This window comes from Triturus cristatus, chromosome 4_1, assembly GCF_964204655.1.
Source record: "Triturus cristatus chromosome 4_1, aTriCri1.1, whole genome shotgun sequence".
Classification (NCBI taxonomy): domain Eukaryota; kingdom Metazoa; phylum Chordata; class Amphibia; order Caudata; family Salamandridae; genus Triturus; species Triturus cristatus.
In genome coordinates, this window is record NC_140585.1 from 1,202,892,588 (window position 1) to 1,202,913,753 (window position 21,166).

The 21,166-nt window shown below is 46.7% G+C and overlaps 1 protein-coding gene across 1 annotated transcript in view; it reads right to left on the reverse strand.

Annotated features, from left to right (window-relative positions):
• Nucleotides 1-14,605: 14,605 nt before the first annotated feature.
• Nucleotides 14,606-21,166, reverse strand: part of LOC146856390 (retinol dehydrogenase 16-like) — a 78,517-nt gene continuing 71,956 nt past the window's right edge. Inside the window, exon 5 of the mRNA XM_085654516.1 lies at nt 14,606-15,949. Coding sequence (XP_085510642.1) covers nt 15,729-15,949 — 221 coding nt within the window. The 3' untranslated portion in view covers nt 14,606-15,728. The remainder of the gene's footprint in view (nt 15,950-21,166) is intronic.

Consider the following 21,166-nt stretch of genomic DNA (forward strand, 5'->3'; position numbering starts at 1 on the left):
TGTGGGTTTATATTCAACAGCCAGGTTCTTCATTATTATTATGCCGTGCAGCACCATAGCTAAGTGGTGCACTGGTATGTTATATTAGAGATTGCCGCTCACCGTTCGCTACCTCGGTAGAGGTATTGCTTCCCGTGTCACAGCGCTTGTATTGTCTTGCTGTGCTAGTTTTGGGGGTTGGGGCTGGTCTCTCATCAGTGAATTGTAAAAGAGGCAAATTATTCTTTACCATCCATCTTTGCTAGGTGCCTTACAGCTTGCCTGGGGAGGTCGGGCCAGCGCCCACCTCCGTCAACGGCCGCCCGTCCTGTCTGTCTCGGCGTCGGCCTCAGCTTGTTGCTTCTTCCACGATCAGCCTGGCGTTCGAGTGCCCTGTTTTAGTGTTCTTCATTCCTTATGTAACTCGTGTTCCCAGCATAGGGCGTACTTCCCTCAGCCGATTGCCTTGGTGCCACGTCCGGCCGTGCCAGAGGCCAACAATTCGTCTGTGTCCTTTGCAGTGCGGGGACAAGATCTTGCCTCAGTATACCCTGTGTTGTTGTTGGCCATCAAATCACCTTGCACACATGCTGGCTGGTCTTTCTCTACCCTTGCCACCACTCCTCGGTGTTGTGGAGTTACAGGGCTCGCCCGATCTGTGGCCCACACTCCACAGCAACCCAGCCAGGACTAGCACACCACGCCCAGCTACTCGTCAGCCGGTCGCGACTCACTGCCTGCTCCTGTGGTCTGCTGTGGGTAGTGTGGGTGTTGTCTTGTATCATCTGTCGTTCCTGCCATGGTGTCACCGAGTCTTCGACCCCTTCTGCAGGCCCAGCAGGATATTCTCATCTCATCCTATGGCTGTATGCTGTCCCTTCTGGCAACTCCTCCTCCGCTACTGTTCTGTTTGGTGTGACGCCTAGTCTCCGCCTCTGCCAGGCCCTGCACAGGATAGGCTTGCATCATTTAATCAGCAATATGAGAGCCGCCGTGGACAATTCAGGCACCAGCAGATGTAGCGAGTTCTAGTCAAGCTGACATCCCGTTTTTAGTGACTTAGCGGTTGCATTACGGAGTATTAATGTCGGATTATTGTGCCCGGCTGGCAGAGCCTCACACAGGTGTGGTCATCTTGCCACACGCTCTCTAGCGTCCACTCTTCCCTCTAAAAAGATACACACACAAAAGGTCACATACTCACAAAGGGTCCAGTACCCGGCATAGGCTGATGTTGCAGGGGCTTGGCCACGCTTGAGTGTCTGGAGGGTGTGGGCTCACTGTAAAGAAGTTTGTACGAGGTGAAGTTGTGCCTAGTAGAGGCTTGCCCACCTGATGGAGCATGGGTGTCTGGAGGAACTGAGCTTTCCCCGAAGACTTCTGTACAAATTGAAAGTTGTGCTTTGTAGGTGCTTGGCCACCCCCATCTCATTGATTGCACACAAGAGGTCGCCTACCTGCAAAGGGTCTGGTACAGAGTGAAGGCTTTGCATAGTAGGGGCTTGGTAACCTAGTGGAGCTAGAGTGTCTGGAGGGTGTGGATATTTTGTGAAGACTTCTGTGCAAGGCGAAGGGTGTGCGTAGTAGAGACTTGGTCACCTAATGGGGCTTGGGTGTCTGGAGGAAGTGAGCTCCTATGAAAGCTTCTGTACTAGGCGAAGGGATTGTGTCGTAGCGGTTTAGGTGTATTGAGAGAGTAGACTCTCCATGAAGACGTCTGTACAAGGTGAAGGGTGTGCATGGGAGGGCCTTGTTTATCTAAAGCAGCTTGGGTGTCTGAAGGGAGTGGATTCTCAGTGAAACATCTGTACAATGCGAAGGGTGTGAAAAGTAGTTGCATTGCAACCTAATGGAAATTGAGTGTTTTGTGGGAGTGGGCTCTCTGAATATTTCTGCACAAGGTATGCGTAGTAGGGCCTATGCACCCTAATTGGAATGAGCTGTCTGGAGGGAATGGGCTCTCTGTGAAGGCTTTTGTACAAGATCAGAGGTGTGTGTAATAGGGGCTTTGCCAACTAAAGGAGCTTGGGTGTCTGGGGGTAGTGGGCTCCTCTGTGAAGGCTTCTGTTCAAGATGAAAAGTGTGCGCAGTAGGGCCCTAGACACCTAATGAGGCTTGGATGTCTGTAGGGAGTGGGCTCTCAGTGAAGACTTCTGTACAAAACAAGGGGTGTGTGTAGTAGGGGCTTAGCCACCTAATGGGGCTTGGTGTCTGGAGGTAGTGAGCTCTCGATGAAGACTTCTGTACAAGGCGAAAGATGTGTGTAGTAGGGGCTTTGGCACCTAAGGAAGCATGTGTTTTCTTTAGAATTTTTTTTTTACCAGTCCTGCGTGACTTCCACAGGAGCCAGAGTGGACCCCTGTGTGATTGTGCAGGAGTCCCAGGGTCAATGCTGGCTCCTGTGGAAGTAATGGCGGATTGACAAGCTGAATATCTTTTTTTCTTCTACCCCTGAGGGAGTTGCTCTAGGACCACCTATCCCCACCAGTAACTGTAAAGGGATCAGGTTACCCCGACACTGCCCACTAACATCTTATTATTATTATTTTATACTTCAGGAAACACGGACTGAGTCCCAGTGTTCTATAATGGCTGCTGCAACATCTCTGTTTGCGTAGTGGCCAGCTGAGTTTTCTCTGTAGAGTGGGACCACTCGAAACCCACAGTACTGAGATGGCCAATGGTAAAATAAAAGCCATCTTGCACAATCAAAATGCTCTATTTTTTAAATTTGAGGTGTCGCAGGAATATTGTGGGATTCCCACGGGGACAACTGTTGAGATATTAACATTTGAACCATACTTTCTCAAAACACACTGAACAGATTTAAACCAACTCACAAAGAGCACGCTCTCTGAGTAAAGATCTAGCTTTCAGCCAAATTTGGGGGCATATCAACAAGCGGCAGCGATAATTATCGCTGGCCTCTCTTAGCGTGAGGAATTTTATCGCTGGATATCGCAGATAATTATCGCCATGCTAGCGCTGTATTAACAACGCATAGCGCCATGGCGATAATTATTCCAGGGATAGTGATGTTTTCCATGGAACATCACTGGTTTTCCAGCGATGTTCCATGGAAAACGGCGATATCCTTGGTGATAGGGCCTGTGGTTTTAGCCACACAATCCACCCCCCATGTTAGGTATGCCTTAGTCAGGAATTTAACAGACGTTAAATTCCTGCGTTAAGGCATACTTAACGTGATTTTAAATATCGCTAACCCTTGTTGTTAATATGAGGAAGCTGGGTTAGCGATATTTACCCAAGGGAGTCTGGTCAGGCATGCCTCCTTTGCATCTCATTAGTGATGCGATGGGAGGCGTGCTGACAAGGGGCGTTAATGCAAGGATACACGCGCTAGCGTGTCCTTGTTGATAATGTGATAATATTATTGCCGCTTTTCGCCCGAAAACGGGCTCTAAAGCGGCGATAATATTATCGCCGCACATTGTTAATATGCCCCTTGGTGTAATTCTGTAAATCCTTTTTCTCTGTATCACTTTCTAGAAACCGATGGGAAATTGCATATAGAAAGCACATTTTGGGACCCCCTTTTTCTTGACCCCTGCTTGACTTATCGTTCATTAGTGGAACGTTTACTTGGTTATTCTCAAAATCATAAAAGAGCAATACATATAATAAAGTATTATTAATCAACAGTATTGAAAGCATTAAAACACAGTCACTAGCCAACATCATACTCAATGGCTAAAATATTGTAGACATAGTCTCCCTATAAACAAATTTAAATAAATACATCTTCAAGAATTAGTCACACATTTCCCATACTTTTCCATATATGTAAAGAGCCTGATGACTGAATGTAGCAGCAGAGCTACAGATCTCAATTGTGTGTAGTTGTTGCAGGAATGTTAAGGCAGGTATAAATTGCTTAAATTTAAACTCCGAATTAATGGTACAATAAATTTAATTTACACTTATCGTAACATTTACAAAGAAACAGAAAGTGTGAAGTACTTTGCTCTGATAGGTCATCACAGGAACATTTAGCAAGTAATCACCAGGTGAAACACAGAATTACATCTTAATCTTGTGAGACCAAACCTGTGATTAATGTTATTAACATACTATAGGTAAGGTTGCGAAACATCTTTAATGAGCAGGAAGGTATGTGCCCTAATACTGTTCTTGTTACATTCCTTATTGCATATTTCTTTGTCTAGCGATCTCATCAGTACTCTGTGTAAGGTTGAGTATGCAATATAACAAAGTCCGGCAGGGAAAGCTCCAGGACCCGATAGGGTACCTGTGGACCTTTCTAAATGTAACAGTGATTTCTGGGGCCCCTTGCTCACTGATTTATTTAATAACTATCTTATTTCTAAGTTCCCTAGGTCCTGGGCATTAACTAATATTGTTCCCATCTTTAAGAAAGGTGATCGGCATGTGTCTAAATGTTCTCGCCCGATATCCCTCATAGACAGCACAGTTAAGATTATTGGCAGGGTCATTTTCAAGTGGATAAGATCTTGGTCATGTCAAAATAACATCTTATTCCCTTTTCAATATGGTTTTTACCATGGGCTGGGCAGGGTGGAACAGTGTCTAAATTTACAACTGATCTTGGGTAAATACAAGATCGCTAGACAAGGTACACTGTCAAAAGGACTAAGCTCTGGTTAAAACTGTTGGATATGGGTGTTGAGGTCACCCATGTACATTTCCTCTATGTTTTGCACAAACATTTAGCTGCCAAACTGCATTATGGACCTGCTGTAGATACCGCAGATGTTTTTCTTGTAGCCCCCCCGGGAGCAACAGGGGTGCATCTTGGCTCCTTTGTTCTTTATTTTACATGTTAACAACTTATGCCTGCACCTGGGAGAATTTATAGTTGATTCCAAAAATTGCAAATATATCAGTCCCGGCATTATTGTACGCCGATGATGTTGTTTTGATGGCTAGGACCCCGAGAGCCCCGCAAAGCTTAGTGGAATCCTTTGTCTCCTTTATGGGTTGTCAGGATTTAGCAATAAACTTTGCGAAATCCCATATTATGGTGTGTGGCCCACGTAAGAAAAGTATGGCAACCTTGACAGTTAGGGACAGGTCCAGGAGCTGTGTGAGTATTTTTTGTTATCTTGGGATTACTTTTAATTCAGGTGATTCCTGGCAGCTACAGTTTAACACTTCACGTATGAAATTAAAAATTAAGCAGGGCTGCCGGGGCCTTCTTAAATCTTACACATACAATCTTTAGGGACTCAGTTTCGTCATTAAAAAAAATATATAACCAACAATGTGTCCCAGTAGTTGTGCATGGCACTTGGATTTGGGGGTTATCAAAATCCATCCGTTCTGCAGGTCGAAGAAAATCGTATCTGCAGGCAACTTTTTAATCTCCTGCCCTCAAACTTACCTTTTATTTTACATTTACATTGAAATTTACCGTATATCTCTCAAAGGATAAGGTTGGCCCTGCTTTTGTTATGGGCTAGTGTTTGGACCAACACTAAGGCTAGTTTGAATAGGGAGGTAATCCTAGACTGCCTAAAACATATAAGAGGTCTCTTTGTTCCCTGGCTGCATTATCTATACATGTCTTTTAATGAAGTAGGCTTATCTTTTTTTTGTGCACCGCTCACTTTAGTTAAATCCGATAAATTGCTGGTGAAGAACAATTTCAGGGTCCTTTGTTTAAATCGGGGTTTGAATCGAGAATACACTAAAAGCTCTTTGAAGGTTTTTTTTTAACTTTAGCATCATTAGATTTAACGTATTATCTTACCTCGATGCCGACCAGATGGGAAATATTGCTACTTTTTCCATTTAGGGCATGTACAGTGTGAAAATTACTATGCCTGAGAGCGGAAGTTCATCAATGAAAATCCAGTTTGCCTGCCTGCCTGCCTATGTGATGGGCTTCCTCCAAATCATTGTGGCACTTCCTGTTTTTTCTGTAAATTTTATAGGAACTATCTTATTCAATTTCTTACACCAATCTTAAAATATTCAGCTACTGGGGGTGGCGCTAGAGGGCGCACAGCGGAATGGCTGCCTGGTGAGACAGCTCCGCCGGACGGACAAGAATAGCGGCGTAAAAGAGCATGTAAGGGGCCAGGAGATTGCTAAAAACTGCCGCACGGACTGTCGGACATGGGCGTCCACGCATGGATGCGGTGTGGTGCGAATTCCAGGTGATGTGAGAGCGGGGGCGAGCTGCGGAACTCTGGGCCCTGGACGCGACTCTCAGAACACAAGATGGCGCCGCTCGGAGTCTCCGGGAACCGAGGTGACGAAGCACTGGCGAGATCGGCGGTCCGGCATGCCCTGGAGTGTGGAAACATATGTGCGGGCCGTGGACTCTGAGGGCGGAGGCTGCGCTGCTGTCTCTGGCTGCCGACAGGAGAGGCTGGCGTGTATCGGAGGAGAGACGCGAAATGGCGGCGGAGACTACTCTCGGATCCCGCTATGGCGGACAATAACGTGCGACGAGGACAGATGAGCGGAAACCCGGTGAGCACTACCTGGTCTGCGCGTGGGGTCCTGCCTGAGTGCGCCGAATCACTGCGCTGTCGGGGACCGGAGGGCTGCCTGGAAAGACTGCGACGGTCGAGAGGGCGACCCATGGGCTGCTAGCTTCGGCGGCCGCTGAAGCCGAAGCGCCGAGGAGGGTGCAGGTCAGTTGCACGGCGCCTGTCGCGCTACCGTCTGGGGACCGGGCCGGCGCTGAGGAGGTTGCTGTGCTGGGTAGCCGGCCCTGGAGCGAGTGTGGTGCTGGAGGACATTAACGCTTGTTGTGGGCCCCCTGGGATCGTGGCTGTGCCTGAAGAGAGCTGGGTGCCTGTCCTGGCCCCGGGGCACGAAGGGCAAGTGGAGGTAGAAGGTGCGTGAACTGGGCGAGGGGCGCTGCGGCTGAGTGCCCACCCATACCTCCGGTGAGGACTGCTTCAGGACATATAGTGACTGTGAGACGCCGCCTGTGGCCCCTTCACTGGGGGTATCTGCCGCTTGTCGATCACGTCTCTGGTGGCCGCTGTGTGCAGACAAGACGATGGGGAAACCTGACAAGAATCAACCTAAACTCCAGTTCGAGTCCAAAAGGCAGACGAAGGGCGCCACGTCGCAAACGGAAACTGCCCTAGGCGCGGGAGAGGCGCTGCACACGGGTATGGAGGGGGTGTTGCAGGCTATCCAGCAGAGCCTGCAGGACATCAACGGCAAGCTGGACACCATTACAATCCGAGTGGATAACATGGCGGCGAAGCTGGATGGCCATGGGGAGCGACTGACGGAGGCGGAAACTCGCATTGGGGTAGTGGAGGATGCCACCCAGGCTACGACCAAAAATTGTGCGGCGGTGGAACAGCTGCTGGAGGTGTTAAGAAACAAGGCGGAGGATTTGGAAGCGCGGTCCCGGCGCAACAATGTATGGATCACGGGGGTTCCGGAGTCCACCAACGTGGGGCGTATGGAAACATATGTGGAGGAGCTGATCCGTAATGTCATTGGTGCCGACCACCTCTCCCCAATGTTCCTAATTGAGCAAGCGCACCGATCGTTGGCGCCCAGACCGAAGCCTGGTGCCCCTCCACGCCCCATAGTTGCACGGGTCCTAAATTACAGAGACCGGGATGTCATCTTGAGGCTGGCGAGAGAGAAACGGCAAATAACGCATCAGGGCAACACGCTGGAGTTTTACCCGGACTTCACCGTCGCTGTCCAACTAGCGAGGAGGGAATTCAACCCCATTAAGAAAAAGTTGCGCGACTTTGGGATTGACTATGCGATGCTCTACCCAGCCAGGCTCCGAGTGACGCACGAGGGCCGAGCGACGATTTGTCATACACCTAAGGCAGCGCAGGATCTTGTCAAGCGCATTGGCATTCAGCGTAAGGAGCGACAGCGAACGGATCAGGATCCGGATGCGGACTAGAGGGCAGCTGATGTGCGGACTTCGGAGAGCGGCAAGGCGGGTGGTGTACAGCTGCCGCGCCTTCAGCATGTGGTAAGGTGGTGCAACTGCGCCGGGTCCCTGGGCCTCGAGGGGTGTCCATCGTTGACTTACATTGCCAGTGGGACTCTTCTGAACTGCTGTGAGCTGTGAGTACAAGTGGGGCGAACTAGGTTGTCTTCACGAACATCCCACACGCTTTATCTGGCCCTACTGCCTCATGCTCAGGTGGAGGATTGATCAGGGAGCGCTGCACCACACACACGAGACTGATGTTCTGATGGGCGCTGCTGACTGGCATGTGGCTCTACGGGCCTGAGGGAATGGGAAATGTTGGCCCTAACTTGGGAGGTCCTGGGTGGCTCATTGGTTGAGGACCGATGTCATCTGTGGGGTCCTGGAAATGACTGTGGGAAAGTCAGTGGGGTGCTGCCCACCGCCCGGCGGATTTTGTATTGTTTTGGAGAGACTGACCACATTCGGTTCCCCGATAATTGTGCGCTATGTCCGGCGACGGTCAGGTGCCTGTGTAGACATGCTGCGTTTTGGTCCCAACTCCTAATGTAATCCCGTCCACATCCATTTAGTTGGATGGAGATGTGTGCTCTGGGTGATCCCCCAAAGCGGGTGATCCCCAATCCTAGTCATTCTATGTTGATTTACTGTAAGGGGGTATGTCTTTGGCATGGTTGGGGTGCTGAAGTGGGTGGGGGGAGGGGGAATGGAGTTGCAAAGTTGGTTTGTTGGTCATGGTGCATAAGACGCATCGCTGAAATCCGGAAAATTGTGCTAGGGAATCACGAGGTCTGTGGGTGCCCGGATCCCCTTAGTCTCGCACTACCTGGCTGCTGGTGTTGGACCGGCCTGCACAAAGTCCTCGATACATGGGGGGCGATAGGGTAGAGGCTGGATGCCTCAAATTACTGACCTGGAATATGCGGGGCCTTAATAACCCCCAAAAAATAAGACAGACACTTGCGTACTTGGATAGACTGCACATCGATATTGCACTCATACAGGAGACACACTGTGCGCCAACGCGTGGGCTTGGCGTGGGGCGGCGGTGGTCTGAGTCGGTACATCACTCTGTGTACTCCTCCTATGCTAGAGGGGTGCTCATATTGGTTAGACGGGGACTGCATCTTAGGGTAGACACCACGGTGACAGATGACATGGGGCGCTTTGTTATTGTTACTGGATTACTGCGTGGACAGCGACTGGCAATTGTGAGCACATATGGGCCGAATGTAGACGACCCGCAATTTTACAACTCACTGTGGGGTAAGCTGAGGGAATTGCAGGCTGAACATGTGATATGGGGTGGAGACTTCAATGTAGCACTCTCTGACGACCTGGATAGATCGGGGGCGACGATTGAGCCTCATAGACGAGCGCTACATGTCCTACAGGATCTGATGATGGACAGGAGACTTATTGATATCTGGAGGTGTAGGAATCCTGAGGGGAGGGAGGCCACACACGCATCGCCAGCACACAACAGCTGGGCCCGCATCGACTACTGGTTAGTGTCTAGTGACGTTGCCTTATGGACTAGGGAAGTTAAACACTTACCGCGGACACTGTCGGATCACAATCCAGTGCTCCTGTCCCTGGAATTTCTTGCTGGAATGGCCATATTTAAATACTGTGCTACGGAGGATGGGCTTCCCGCCCATGTTTCTCCGGTGGATACAGCTGCTGTATGACGCGCCGGTGGCGCGAGTCCGGGTGAATAAATACATTTTAGAGCCCATCGATATCCGCAGGGGCACTAGACAGGGGTGCCCGCTGTCCCCATTGCTGTTTGCTCTAGCGCTGGAGCCGCTAGCATGCAAAATTAGACAGGGGCATCCTACTCAGCTTTGCAGTTTCCACAACGGCCTTTGCACATATCACTGTATGCGGACGATATGTTATTGTATGTGAGGGATCCAGGGGGCAATCTGAATCCTTTGTTGCGGGAATATATTAAGTTCGCTCATCACTCGGGTGTAACTATAAACTGGAATAAATCTCTGATTATCCCTTTGACAGACAGCACACAACCGAACCCCATGGAGTACCCCTTGGAGTGGCAGACCGAGCCTGTGAAGTATCTGGGTGTGTGGTATCACCGGGACCCAGAGATTGTCATCCGGGCAAACTATGGGAGGGCGATCGATGCCCTGGAAGGGAAAGTGCGAAGGTGGATACAGCTGCCGCTGTCCCTGGCTGATCGCATTGCCATTGTCAAAATGGTGATACTGCCTAAACTGCTCTACCTTTTCAACAACATACCCATCCAGCCTCCTAAGGAGGTTTTCCGTCGCATCACCACGCTGGTACTCCAGCTGGTTTGGGCGGGGAAAACTGCAAGAGTTGACTTACAGACGCTGACATTACCCTACTCCCGGGGAGGATTCGGAGTTCCCGATTTTTTGCTATACTACCTCTGTGCGCAGTCGCAATATGCGCACTTCTGGTACCACAAAGTTCCATACCTCACACATGTGGCAATTGAAGAAGGGGACGCGCTGCCGATCCCACTAGATACGATTATCACGCATCATAGACCTCTCCTGCATAAGAATGACATCAACACGATCGATGCCACTAATAGAGCATGGCACTTGATGGCTAGGAAGGCAAATAAACTGCCATTATACGCCCCGGCACTCCGGCTCCACTGGCACCCAGAGATCTCGGTAACCCAAGAAGAGGTGGGGGTGGGATTGCTGAGACAGGTCGGTATAGATACCTTGGGAGACCTCTATGAGGACAGTACATTCAAAACGCTTGACAAGCTGACGTTCATTAGTAATAAGACACTACTGTTTCAATTTAACTACCACAGACTACAGAATGCTATTAAAACACTGTTCCCGACGTACCCGGAAGAGCCCCCGGCGATGTCCGCCCTGCAGTGGATAATCACCACACCGAAGGCCAAAAGCCTGGTGTCCACGCTCTATGCCAAACTACAAAGTGACATTGCGGCACACACACACAAGGCCATGGAGAGGTGGAATAGCTGCCTCGATGTTCCGCTGACAGAGGAGGACTGGGCGGTTGCTTGCACACTGACTGGTATGCTGACGCCTAATGGCAACCTACGCATACTTCACTTCAAGTACCTGCATCAGACCTATTACACACCCGCCAGATTGCACAGATATGGGTTACGCTTGGATTCTAGGTGTGGGCGATGTAATCAAGAAGGGGCGGACTTTCTTCATTTGGCATGGTCTTGTGGGGCGATAATGGAGTACTGGGTGCAGGTGATGCAATTGCTGGGAGAAATGGTGGGAGGGGAGTTGGGCTGCACGGCTCGTATATGTTTGCTGGGTCTGCTGCCTGGGGTAAGAGCTCAAAAGCGCAAATTCTGTATGATTTCCCTACTGATGGCAAAGCGGAGAATATCGCTCAGCTGGAATGGCAGGAGTGCGCCAAAAGTCAAAGACTGGCTCGCTGATTTAACGTATTGTAAGGATACACTAAAAACGTACGAAGAGGAACTGCCTACCGGGTCGAAACCTCGAGATTACTGGCAGTACCTAACCCAATACCTATTGCAGTCTCAGATGAAATGAAATGTGTTTTGTTAATGGAGTGCTTTGCGGGGGGTGCGATGGGCCTTAGATCATAAATGCACACCGGATGATGGATGTTGTTGCACTGTGACCACAATGTTCTGGTTGTATTCCTTGTAAAAACTAATAAAAAAAATAAAAAATAAAATATTCAGCTACTGAGCAATGTAATGAAGCTATACAGTACCTGCAGCTTTTAGGTAGCCAAGATGTGTGTTTTAGCGTATGCTCCATTCTTAAATCAGCAGTAAAAAGCAGGAAAATAATGGAGGGCTGTTAACCTGTTTATATAGATAGAGAGCCTTTACAACTGAGCTGTTGTTAATTTGGCCTCTATGCGTTTTGCCTGGGAATATTAAGATGATAGAAGAGGGCTTTAAAATGTTTGATTTCGAAATTATCTTATTATTTTATCAATTCTGTAATTGTGTGTATTTGTTTTAATCTTTTATGATTTGTTGTCAAGCGAATGAATATTGTTTTGATTTGAATATCATCAGTAAAGTCTTAAGCTCCTTTTTGCTAATTTGCAATGATGACTTCGGAGCATACAAAAAGTCTGGTCTGGCCAGCTTGTCGCATCAGTACTTAATATAATTTAACAATAGAATATATAGAGTAAAGGATAGCTTTAAACAGTCACTAACTATCAATCTTTTAAAGCTGACCTCTTCTTCTGCCATAATAGTAGAGGACAGATCCTTATACAGCTCTCCAGGAAGGACAAACCCAGTGCCTTTTTACGCAAATAACTGGGAAAGCTCTTTGGTACTGCAAGCAGTTTCCTAAAAAACATTTCTGATAAAGGTAAGCTTATAGAATCAACATACCCCCACCCCATACTCCTTCCCCCAGAAGTCACTATCACTGTAAATTTCCCCTGTTAAATAAGGCTCATTTCCTTCAGCGGTTTCTTCCCTTACTTGGCTACAAATCAGAAAAGTCCTTTAACAGATTTGTCAAACTGATGCTTTCTAGCCTGAGAAAGTATTTGCAGAATCCACACACGTCCAATATACCCCAAATAAGAACAAGTATTTACTTGTTGTAAATGGGCGTCCATAATCTGAATTTAAGCAAATTTATTGGTGTTGTATCCACATTTCATTATAAAAGACTTCTCCAAATTGATTTTAAGGTCAAGGTTGGCCCAGTAAAATATCTGTGAATGCAATCAGTAAAGCCTGTTGCCCAATCGTGGTATGAGGCATTAGCACCGCATCGTCGGCATACAGAAGGCCCGGCCCTGGATAATGACCTTTCTGGCATGTCCCTGCACCCCTCAACTAACACCCTTTCCTTTTTGTTAATGGAGAGGGAGACAAGGAACAGTGCAAGCATACACCCCTGCCAAACTCCCCTGAATATGCCAAACAAATTGGAAAATTCCCTGTTAATTCCATATCTGACCTTAGTCCTGTTTCCATATAAATTTCCATAAGGGTACAACAATAGATTTGTCTACTCCCATCTCTAACATCAAGCACCAGAGTTTACTGTGATTGATAAATTCAAAAGCACTTGACAAATCCATAAAGGCCACATACATAGGTCCTTTTTCGCCACAATATATTTTTCTATGGTCAGGCCAAGTCTGTGACACTGCTCACAGTTCCAATACCTTTGCAAAAACTTTGTTTCTCTGCCCAGTACTGTAACCATGTTAACAAGATTCTTCCATTTTAAAAATAGAATCCAAAGTGAGATCGGACGATAACACTTTGGGTCACTGTGACAAGCCTCCTTAAAAATTGGGCTGATAAGACACAGTGTAGCCGTCCTACAGATAGATCTTAACACTAAGATTAACAAAGGGCTCCAAAGATCGATGTTTTATTTAAAAAGATCGATGGGAATTCCATTGATACCAGGGGCCTTTCTGGAACAATCGCTCAGAATTGCTGCTGTGACTTCGTCTAGGGGGAATACGAGGGCCATTCGTTTGTTGAGATTTAACAGATGTCTTAGAGGATCCTCTGCATCCCTCACCCTGATTATTGACCTCAGTCAGACTATACGTTACCAAAATAGGCCACCAACTCTTCTTAAGATATTGCAATTGAATAAGGGTTTGTTAATAACTTGCCAGAAAGCTATTTTCTCCTTGTGGATACTTGCTTCAAGGAAGTGCTGCCCATGCCTCTTTCTTTACTGCACTTCTCCTTACCTTTATCTACCTCTTAACTTTCTGCCTGCATGCTCTAACTTCTTCAGAAATTCCCATAGTCCTATTGAGAGTCTTCTTTAAATCCATTAAGGCATTAGACACAGTTATTGTTAAACTAAGCTCAAGGGCACCGGCTTTTGCCACCTGCTTGAACAGTGAGTGCATCCTTTATACTGTTGGTAAGTTTTATTAAGGCAGTCTTAATCTCATTGTCATTGGCTTTCTTGTCTAAACAGATCTTCAAGTTTGTAGAATTGTCCCTCACCAATGTCAGTAAGAACTTCTCGGATAGATGCTGTTCTGTCTCCAACCACGACCGTCAGGCCTGGATAGTTCAATGTCTGTCACCAGAAATGTGCTATAGTTCACAATCAGTTGCAGTAGGGATTCTAATATCTATACTAAGAGTGCGGTGATGACTAAAACAATTTAAATGGGTCTTAAAGTTAGAGCGAAGAGGATGCAAGTTATGAGTACCAGCGGGGGTCGCTGTGAGGGGTGGCAGGGGTTTTCCCAGCAGTCCCCAAGTGCAAAAGCATAAGTGTGGGTGCCTCGGGTGGGCACCAGAGCACCCAAAAATGTTATGAAAAAACAATAAGGTGAAAAATAAATGAGTGGCAGGAGGCACTCATTTATTATTTACTGCCCCAGAGAAGGAGGGCTTTTTATTTAAATTTTTTCGGATCCTGGTGGTGCATTTAGAAGGGGCAGGGGTATTACCATTTAATTTTTAAGGTTGTGGGGGGTTGCAGTGAGTGCAGCAGCCCCCTCAACAATATTTAAAAATTACACTGTAAGTCTCCTGGGTCATTGAATTCATGATCCCTGAAGAGCTTACCATATTTTTTTTATAAAGTACTCAAACTAGAGCTGTATGCTCTTCAGCTGGAGCATAGGAACCTCTAGTAGTTTGTTTTTATGGCTGCACTTTGTGGCGAGAAAAAATGCTTACAAATTTCATGCACATCTTAATGGTTTTTAAAGGACTTTATTGAAAACATGTTATCATTCCACTTATATTAAACATTGCAATGTTTGAATTGATGAAATATACATTTTATTATAATTATTAGTGACTTTTTTTGAGAAAGCCAATAGGCCTGCTTATTATATGTCAATGTGCTGACCCCTTGATAAAGTCCATATACTTTGCCTCTATTATTTTGGTATTTAAGCTTTTTACAAAGCCAGTAGGTCTGCCTTATTTAGGATGGCTTCTTTTATTGTGTTTCATGACATGGCACAGAGGCAGGGGTGAGGAGGTGTTGGGTGCAAGGCCTGGCCTTTGGCCAGACCTCCACCCAACCCCACTGCCTGCACGGCCTTTGGCCATGCACAGTGTGGGGTTGAGCGCCCACAGGGGGCTGGGTTCAGGGCCTGGCCTCAGGCCAGACTCGGCACCCAAACCCATGCTGTGTACGGCACTGGACATTTTACTTTATGTTAAAAAAAACATATAAATTCACTGACAAAAACAAAGGGTAAACGTGACTGTTATAGTTAGGTATTTAAAGTAAACCATGGAAATTCACTGACAAACAATGGTTAAAGGGACGTTATAGCAAAAGACACACAATTGATGAACGGAATGCAGAACAAACCAAAACATTCACCCCCAGTCAGGGGATGTTATAGTCAGGTTAAAACCACTGAAATTCACCAGTTATAGTTATCTCAAGTAACTGTATCTTGTGCCCTAAAGTAACTATTATTCACACTCTCACCATGAGCTGCTTATGGCCTCACATATTACATCACTCATGACATGTTGTGTGACATCTTTGCTAGCATCGCTTCAACATCTGTAATTACATCATTCATTACAACACTGCTCATGGTAGGGGCAGTCTCTCAAACCTCCATCACCAGGGACTCAATAGGGAAAAGATTTCACGACAGACCACAAGCTGATCTTATTTTATTGCACAGAAGTTTCCAATTTTAGAGAATTATGACAGATTCTGAAAGTCAGCAGACGCATATTTTTTCACCATGTTTATGTTGGAAGCTTGCCCCAGGGTGACATCTCTAGAGCGTCTTGACCTCCGATACTCCTTGTTTTCATCTGGTTGAATTCCAGGTGTTCAGTGCCGTTCTAAATGCTTGTGGCAGGTTTTGGTAATGTCCGCGTCATCACGTAGTCGGACAGCACCGTGGGCATGTAGGAGAGGGGGATTAGGAAGTATTTGGCATCCCAGCCGGCTGAGTACCGCGTCCAAGGATGCTTGGCAGTCAGGGCATGCTCCATGCAATCTGCCACCGGCGACAGGTCCGAGCTGCACAGCTGCTGAAAGCTAGACTCCATGTCTGCCACATCTGGGGTTCAGAAACAGAGAGAGACAGCAGAGAACAGGGATTATAACTGCTGGATGTACTATTTTCGGCACGTTTACCCTAGTATAGTAATATAGTAATTCTAGAGGTGGGCGAGCCAACAAATGAACAGGGTGAGCTAAGCCACGGCTTAGCCAAGCTTCTGGCAGGCTCTTAGAGCCTGTGCACGAGCCAAGCCCTGAAAATGTTCCTAAAGCATACAACAAACATCAAATATGATAAAGTCTCTTCAAAAGCCAAAAAGGGGTTTTCTTAACATTTGGAAGGTTTGACATTAATACATCCCATTATAGCACTTCACTGAGAAGTACTTATTAAAAGTGAAATTTTTTAAACATGAACTTAGAACCATTCTATACCCACCACCGCCCTGGTAACAGTGCCAATAGTGAAATACGAGGCAAGCCAGTTGTCACGTTAACCCTGCATGTGGCCAGATTCTTATAGATAGAGCAACATTATCATCTGTTAAATCAAACATAATAGGTTTTTGTACAACTGGTATTCTCAACTCAAGTAACTGAAGGGGCTTTCATAAGCAATAGTGAGGAAAAAGAAGGATCGGTGAAATAAAATAATTGATTAAGATCACACATTTGATAATGCGGGGAAGCCACGATAAATCCAGGTTTTCTGGTTTCATTTTGTACAAATCAGCACAAAATGGGTATCTATTGGTCTCTTCTTTTAACTTTAAATGTTAATGCTTTGTTTTGACTTCTTTGCTCATGAACTTAGCTACAGGGAGGGTGGCAGACAGATGCCTTGAAAGGTCGGCTCATTATGAGCTCGAGGTTTCAACAGGACCTCGAGCTGAGCCAGAGCCAGGCTTCAGGCTCGAGTCTGGCTCGGGCTTTCATTGGTTCGCCCACCTCTAAGTAAAAGCACACACATACACACTACTGCAGCATCACTGCACATACCAACACACCACTGCCGCATCACTGTATGAATAAGTTCACATAGGTTTTACACACATATACACTGTATAGTCGGCAACTAACACACTAGTGTCTCCAATTTATAGCACATATTATTCAATTTAATGATCTGGCATCACAGTACAAATCCCTCCACAACACTGTAATCCATCACTTATGTCACATGCACCGCCAAGATTCACCGCTGAAGAGTGTAACACTTTCACCCCAGGCAGACCAGCCTACAGTGAGCTACCTAAACTTCATACAAAATATTCTAGGGTGTACCTCTTTCACCCCAGGCACATCTCTCATTCTTGGGCACAACCTTCATACCCCACACACCCTCCTGGCATGCTCCACATACACATTCACCTCCTCCCCAAAACCTAGGTCTACATTTACTAAGGATTGCAGGATTGCTGCTTAATTTGCACTGCGCCTACGGTACTTTTTAATAGTAAGTAAATCAGTGCATTGCTCTGTGTCGCTTTGTGCCATGTAAACGCACGCTCTAAACATTAGGAAATAACGCCATAAACCCTCTAGATTTGTCTCCTGGCCTATATTTTACTAAGACTCAGTAACAAAATTTGAAAAATCAGAAAAGACAGTATTTTCCCGTTTTAAGGTCTGGCTTGACACCATCGACTCGTTATTAGCAATCCTCTGCCCATAAGAGTTGACTACTCTTCACCTTATGCTATTGGTTGTTAGGTGTATCATTTCATCTCTTACAAAGTAGTCCCTTTGCGATCCACGTGGGACTATTTCATTTCTCAAAAGTATACCAAATCATAACAAATTAAATTCTTTATCTCAAAGAAGCACTGTATGCAGAAAATAAATATTTTTACTGCAGCACTCTTTTTAAATATATTTTATTAAGAACTCGAAATGCAAGCCACGCCTGTTAGGGATGCCAGTGCTTGTTGAATCAACATACAAAAAGAACATGATTAGAAATATTTTAGAGCTACATAAACTACCCATTATTGACTACTGAAGCAACAAGTTGAATAATTGCTACGTTAAAAAACAGAATAGATGAATTTACGGAAATTCCCATTCAAGTACCAGGTCCTGGCTTCAGATAACAAGCATTTGCAATGCAAATCGGCCTCGTCTTTGGGACCTTATATGTATTTAGCTATGCAGCACATTAGTCTGGGTGCTGAAACATCTATTGTTCTTTAACATGGAGGGAAAGTAAGCACCAAACTGCGTGACACACCAGGTATTATTTTTGTTTTTTAAAACATAAATAAAAGGCATTGTCAATTACAATGCCAATAGCTTAAACTCACGTAAATGGGAGACATATTGCATTGCAAATGCTTGTTAAAACTTCATCACCGGCAAGACCCGGCACTTAAAGCACTGTATACATGCCAACATTTATTGTTAGCATGCACGGTGATAAAGTGACGTGATCAGTCAAGCCCCCTTTCGTACCACTTGTAAAAATCAGCATTTGTGAAAGCATGTGTTGGCGCCACCAAGCCAGGCTATTGGCTTTGTCAAGTGTTCCTGCCGGGCCCTCAGAGGCCTGCTTACCCTTGGCGTTCACCTGGCAGCGGACGGCACGCCATGCAGCCACAGCCGACTGCCTGCACAGATCTGTTCTGCACATGTGCTCTGTGCAGGGGGCATGCTGCCTGCCCCTTTCCACCTTCTAGCCGAGGTGTCCCTTCGTGGGAAACAGGGCAGTCGGTAAACCTCAGTGGAGAGGTTATTTTAAGAGCCCACCCTCCTCTTCTGCAATGGTTATGTTCCTGGCGGCGGGAAACACAGAAGCTAGCTTCGTGTTCGCATTCTTGCTGTGCAAACTAAATACGCAAATAATCATACACAGAATTATTTATCCGGTGGCAGTGAAAATCAACCCCTGTTTTTAGAGACTCTTTCCAGTTTAGAGTTTGCCTCTTGCAAGGACATAGCTTTGGTTTTAGGAACGTGGTATTAAGTGTGGCCTGCTTTGATGTCCAGAGGTGGGCTCCCCTCAGCCTGCAATCACAAGGCCGCAGCCGGCCATATAGTGCGTTGCTTTATTGGCTAATACCGGAAGAGTATTGTCACCAGACTTGGCATCATAAACTCATGTAAATACCGCGGCCTCCCTCCCTGGGCCCGCCGGAAGATGTCTACTGTGTTACACACATGTGGCTAGTTCGCACCAGAGATCCAAAAGCAATGCTAGCCACGACATACTTCAAACGCTCCGTGAGGGGCCCGAAGGTGAATGTCAGATTTCAAACCACATCTGGCTACCCAAGGGGTTATTTCCGTTCCGCAGTGTCCCTGCAAAAATAAAAAGAATAAAGACAGAAAGCTAACCAGTACGTGTCTCACAGGAGCTATAGGTTTGAATGTCTCCACAAAGTAGCGTGCGCCAAACATATTGTAGTTGACATATATCCTTAACATCGAACTACCTTTCTTTTTGCAGTAGTTCAATTGTTTGGCACGAGCACATGCATCAACACGCATTTAGTGCATTAGTGTGCATGTATACAATATTCATATATCCACATATACGTATTGGCACACACGCAGATTAGTTTATCCAGACATGCCATACTCTATCTATCCATCCATCCATCTACACACGTACACAAATTTGTTTTTATTGGTATATAACCACATATGTTACACACACACACACATACACATTGTACATATGGGCACTCGCGTGTATATGAATGTATAAAAGACATACAGTACTGCAACAATGGGCGGAGTGTATTTTTGTAAAATATGCATCGTAAATATATGGTAATGGAACTTAAATGTGTGTGTGCATGACCATTTTCAAAATGTACATGTGTTATAACCATATATAGGCACACACGCTATATACACCCATATACACACACTGTGAAACATGCGTGAGAGAAAGGGGACAGAGAGTGAGGGTGAGAGAAAGATAACGTATAACTTGTTTTAACACCAGACAAGGAACCGACTGGAGCGAAACGGAGACCCGAAAACCCAAAGAAGTGACCGAGCCTTTAAAAATCACACGTCGTTAAAACTTTTTAAAGCACGTGTCGGGCAGATATTTCTGCCTGTGGTATGTAAGCAGTTAGAATATGCAGGTATGCAGTCCTATAAGCACACACACAAACATGCTGACACAGAGACACAAACAGGCACACACACAGACCCAGCCACACGCATATATGGACACAGAAACACACGCGCATTGGCACACACACACACACTCAGAGGCATACACATACAAAAACACACACAGACATACTGACTCAGACACAAACACACCCGCACAGCTTGGATCGACCATTAAAATTCTTGAAGATTAGTTTACTGGATCCCCCTGAGACTGCAGCTTTCGCTGCTGTCAGGGAACCGCCGCTGCCCTTTGTCAGCCCGTTGGTGTGGCCGGCCGTGGCGGTGAGAACCCGACTTTTCTAGGTGCCTGCTGCTCCTCTTCCGTCATGGCTACCCCGTAAGTAGCGGGGTGGAGGCCTGGGCTCGAGAAGTGACTTATCTAGGAAGATAAATGTTGAAGGAAAGTCACGCAGTGCACGACACAAAAGAGGTTTTGGCACTTTGATGCAGCCACGGGCGCACGGACACTCAGCTCTCTCCAGCCAGAAACGCGGGGAGTATGGTACGTACGCCGGTGCTAACTCCTGCCACTGCCGCGGCGCACTCACACCGGGCAAGACAGCCTCTGGCAGCCGCCTCCACAGAGCATCTCCGGAGAGGCGGCCCTATTCAAACTGAACCAGGACACACGGCGCACTGGTAGGAGAAGAGGAAACTGATATTCAAGATACTACTGTGGCGGTGCTGCTCTCGTACATGTGTTCTTGTGTACACATATGAGACTGCCACTGAGGCTTTCATGCTTCCGCTGTCAAACGGCCTGGCTCGCACCGGATAAGGAGAGTGCTGGAGCCAGGGGAGCTCGTTCACGTGCCCACCAAACGGCAGTAAGTGGCACACATGGATAATTACAACTGCCTTCCACGTCAGTTCACATGATGCGCACGCGAAGAAAGTGCATGAACGGGAGAGCGGGTGTGAGGGTCCGAGAAGGACGGACATGCGGGGGAGGGAAGGGACCTAAATAGTGCCTGAAGTAAAGGGGCCAGTAGCCGTGGCAGGATACAAATGACGACATGGTCGTCATAAGGCGGGACTAACAAGCATAAAACCTATCCAAAGGCTGCATTGAAGAAATAAGCCAATAAGAAATGTGGGCGGAATGTGGGCGGAGCTTCCACGAAGCTTCCCCACTATAGTGTACACT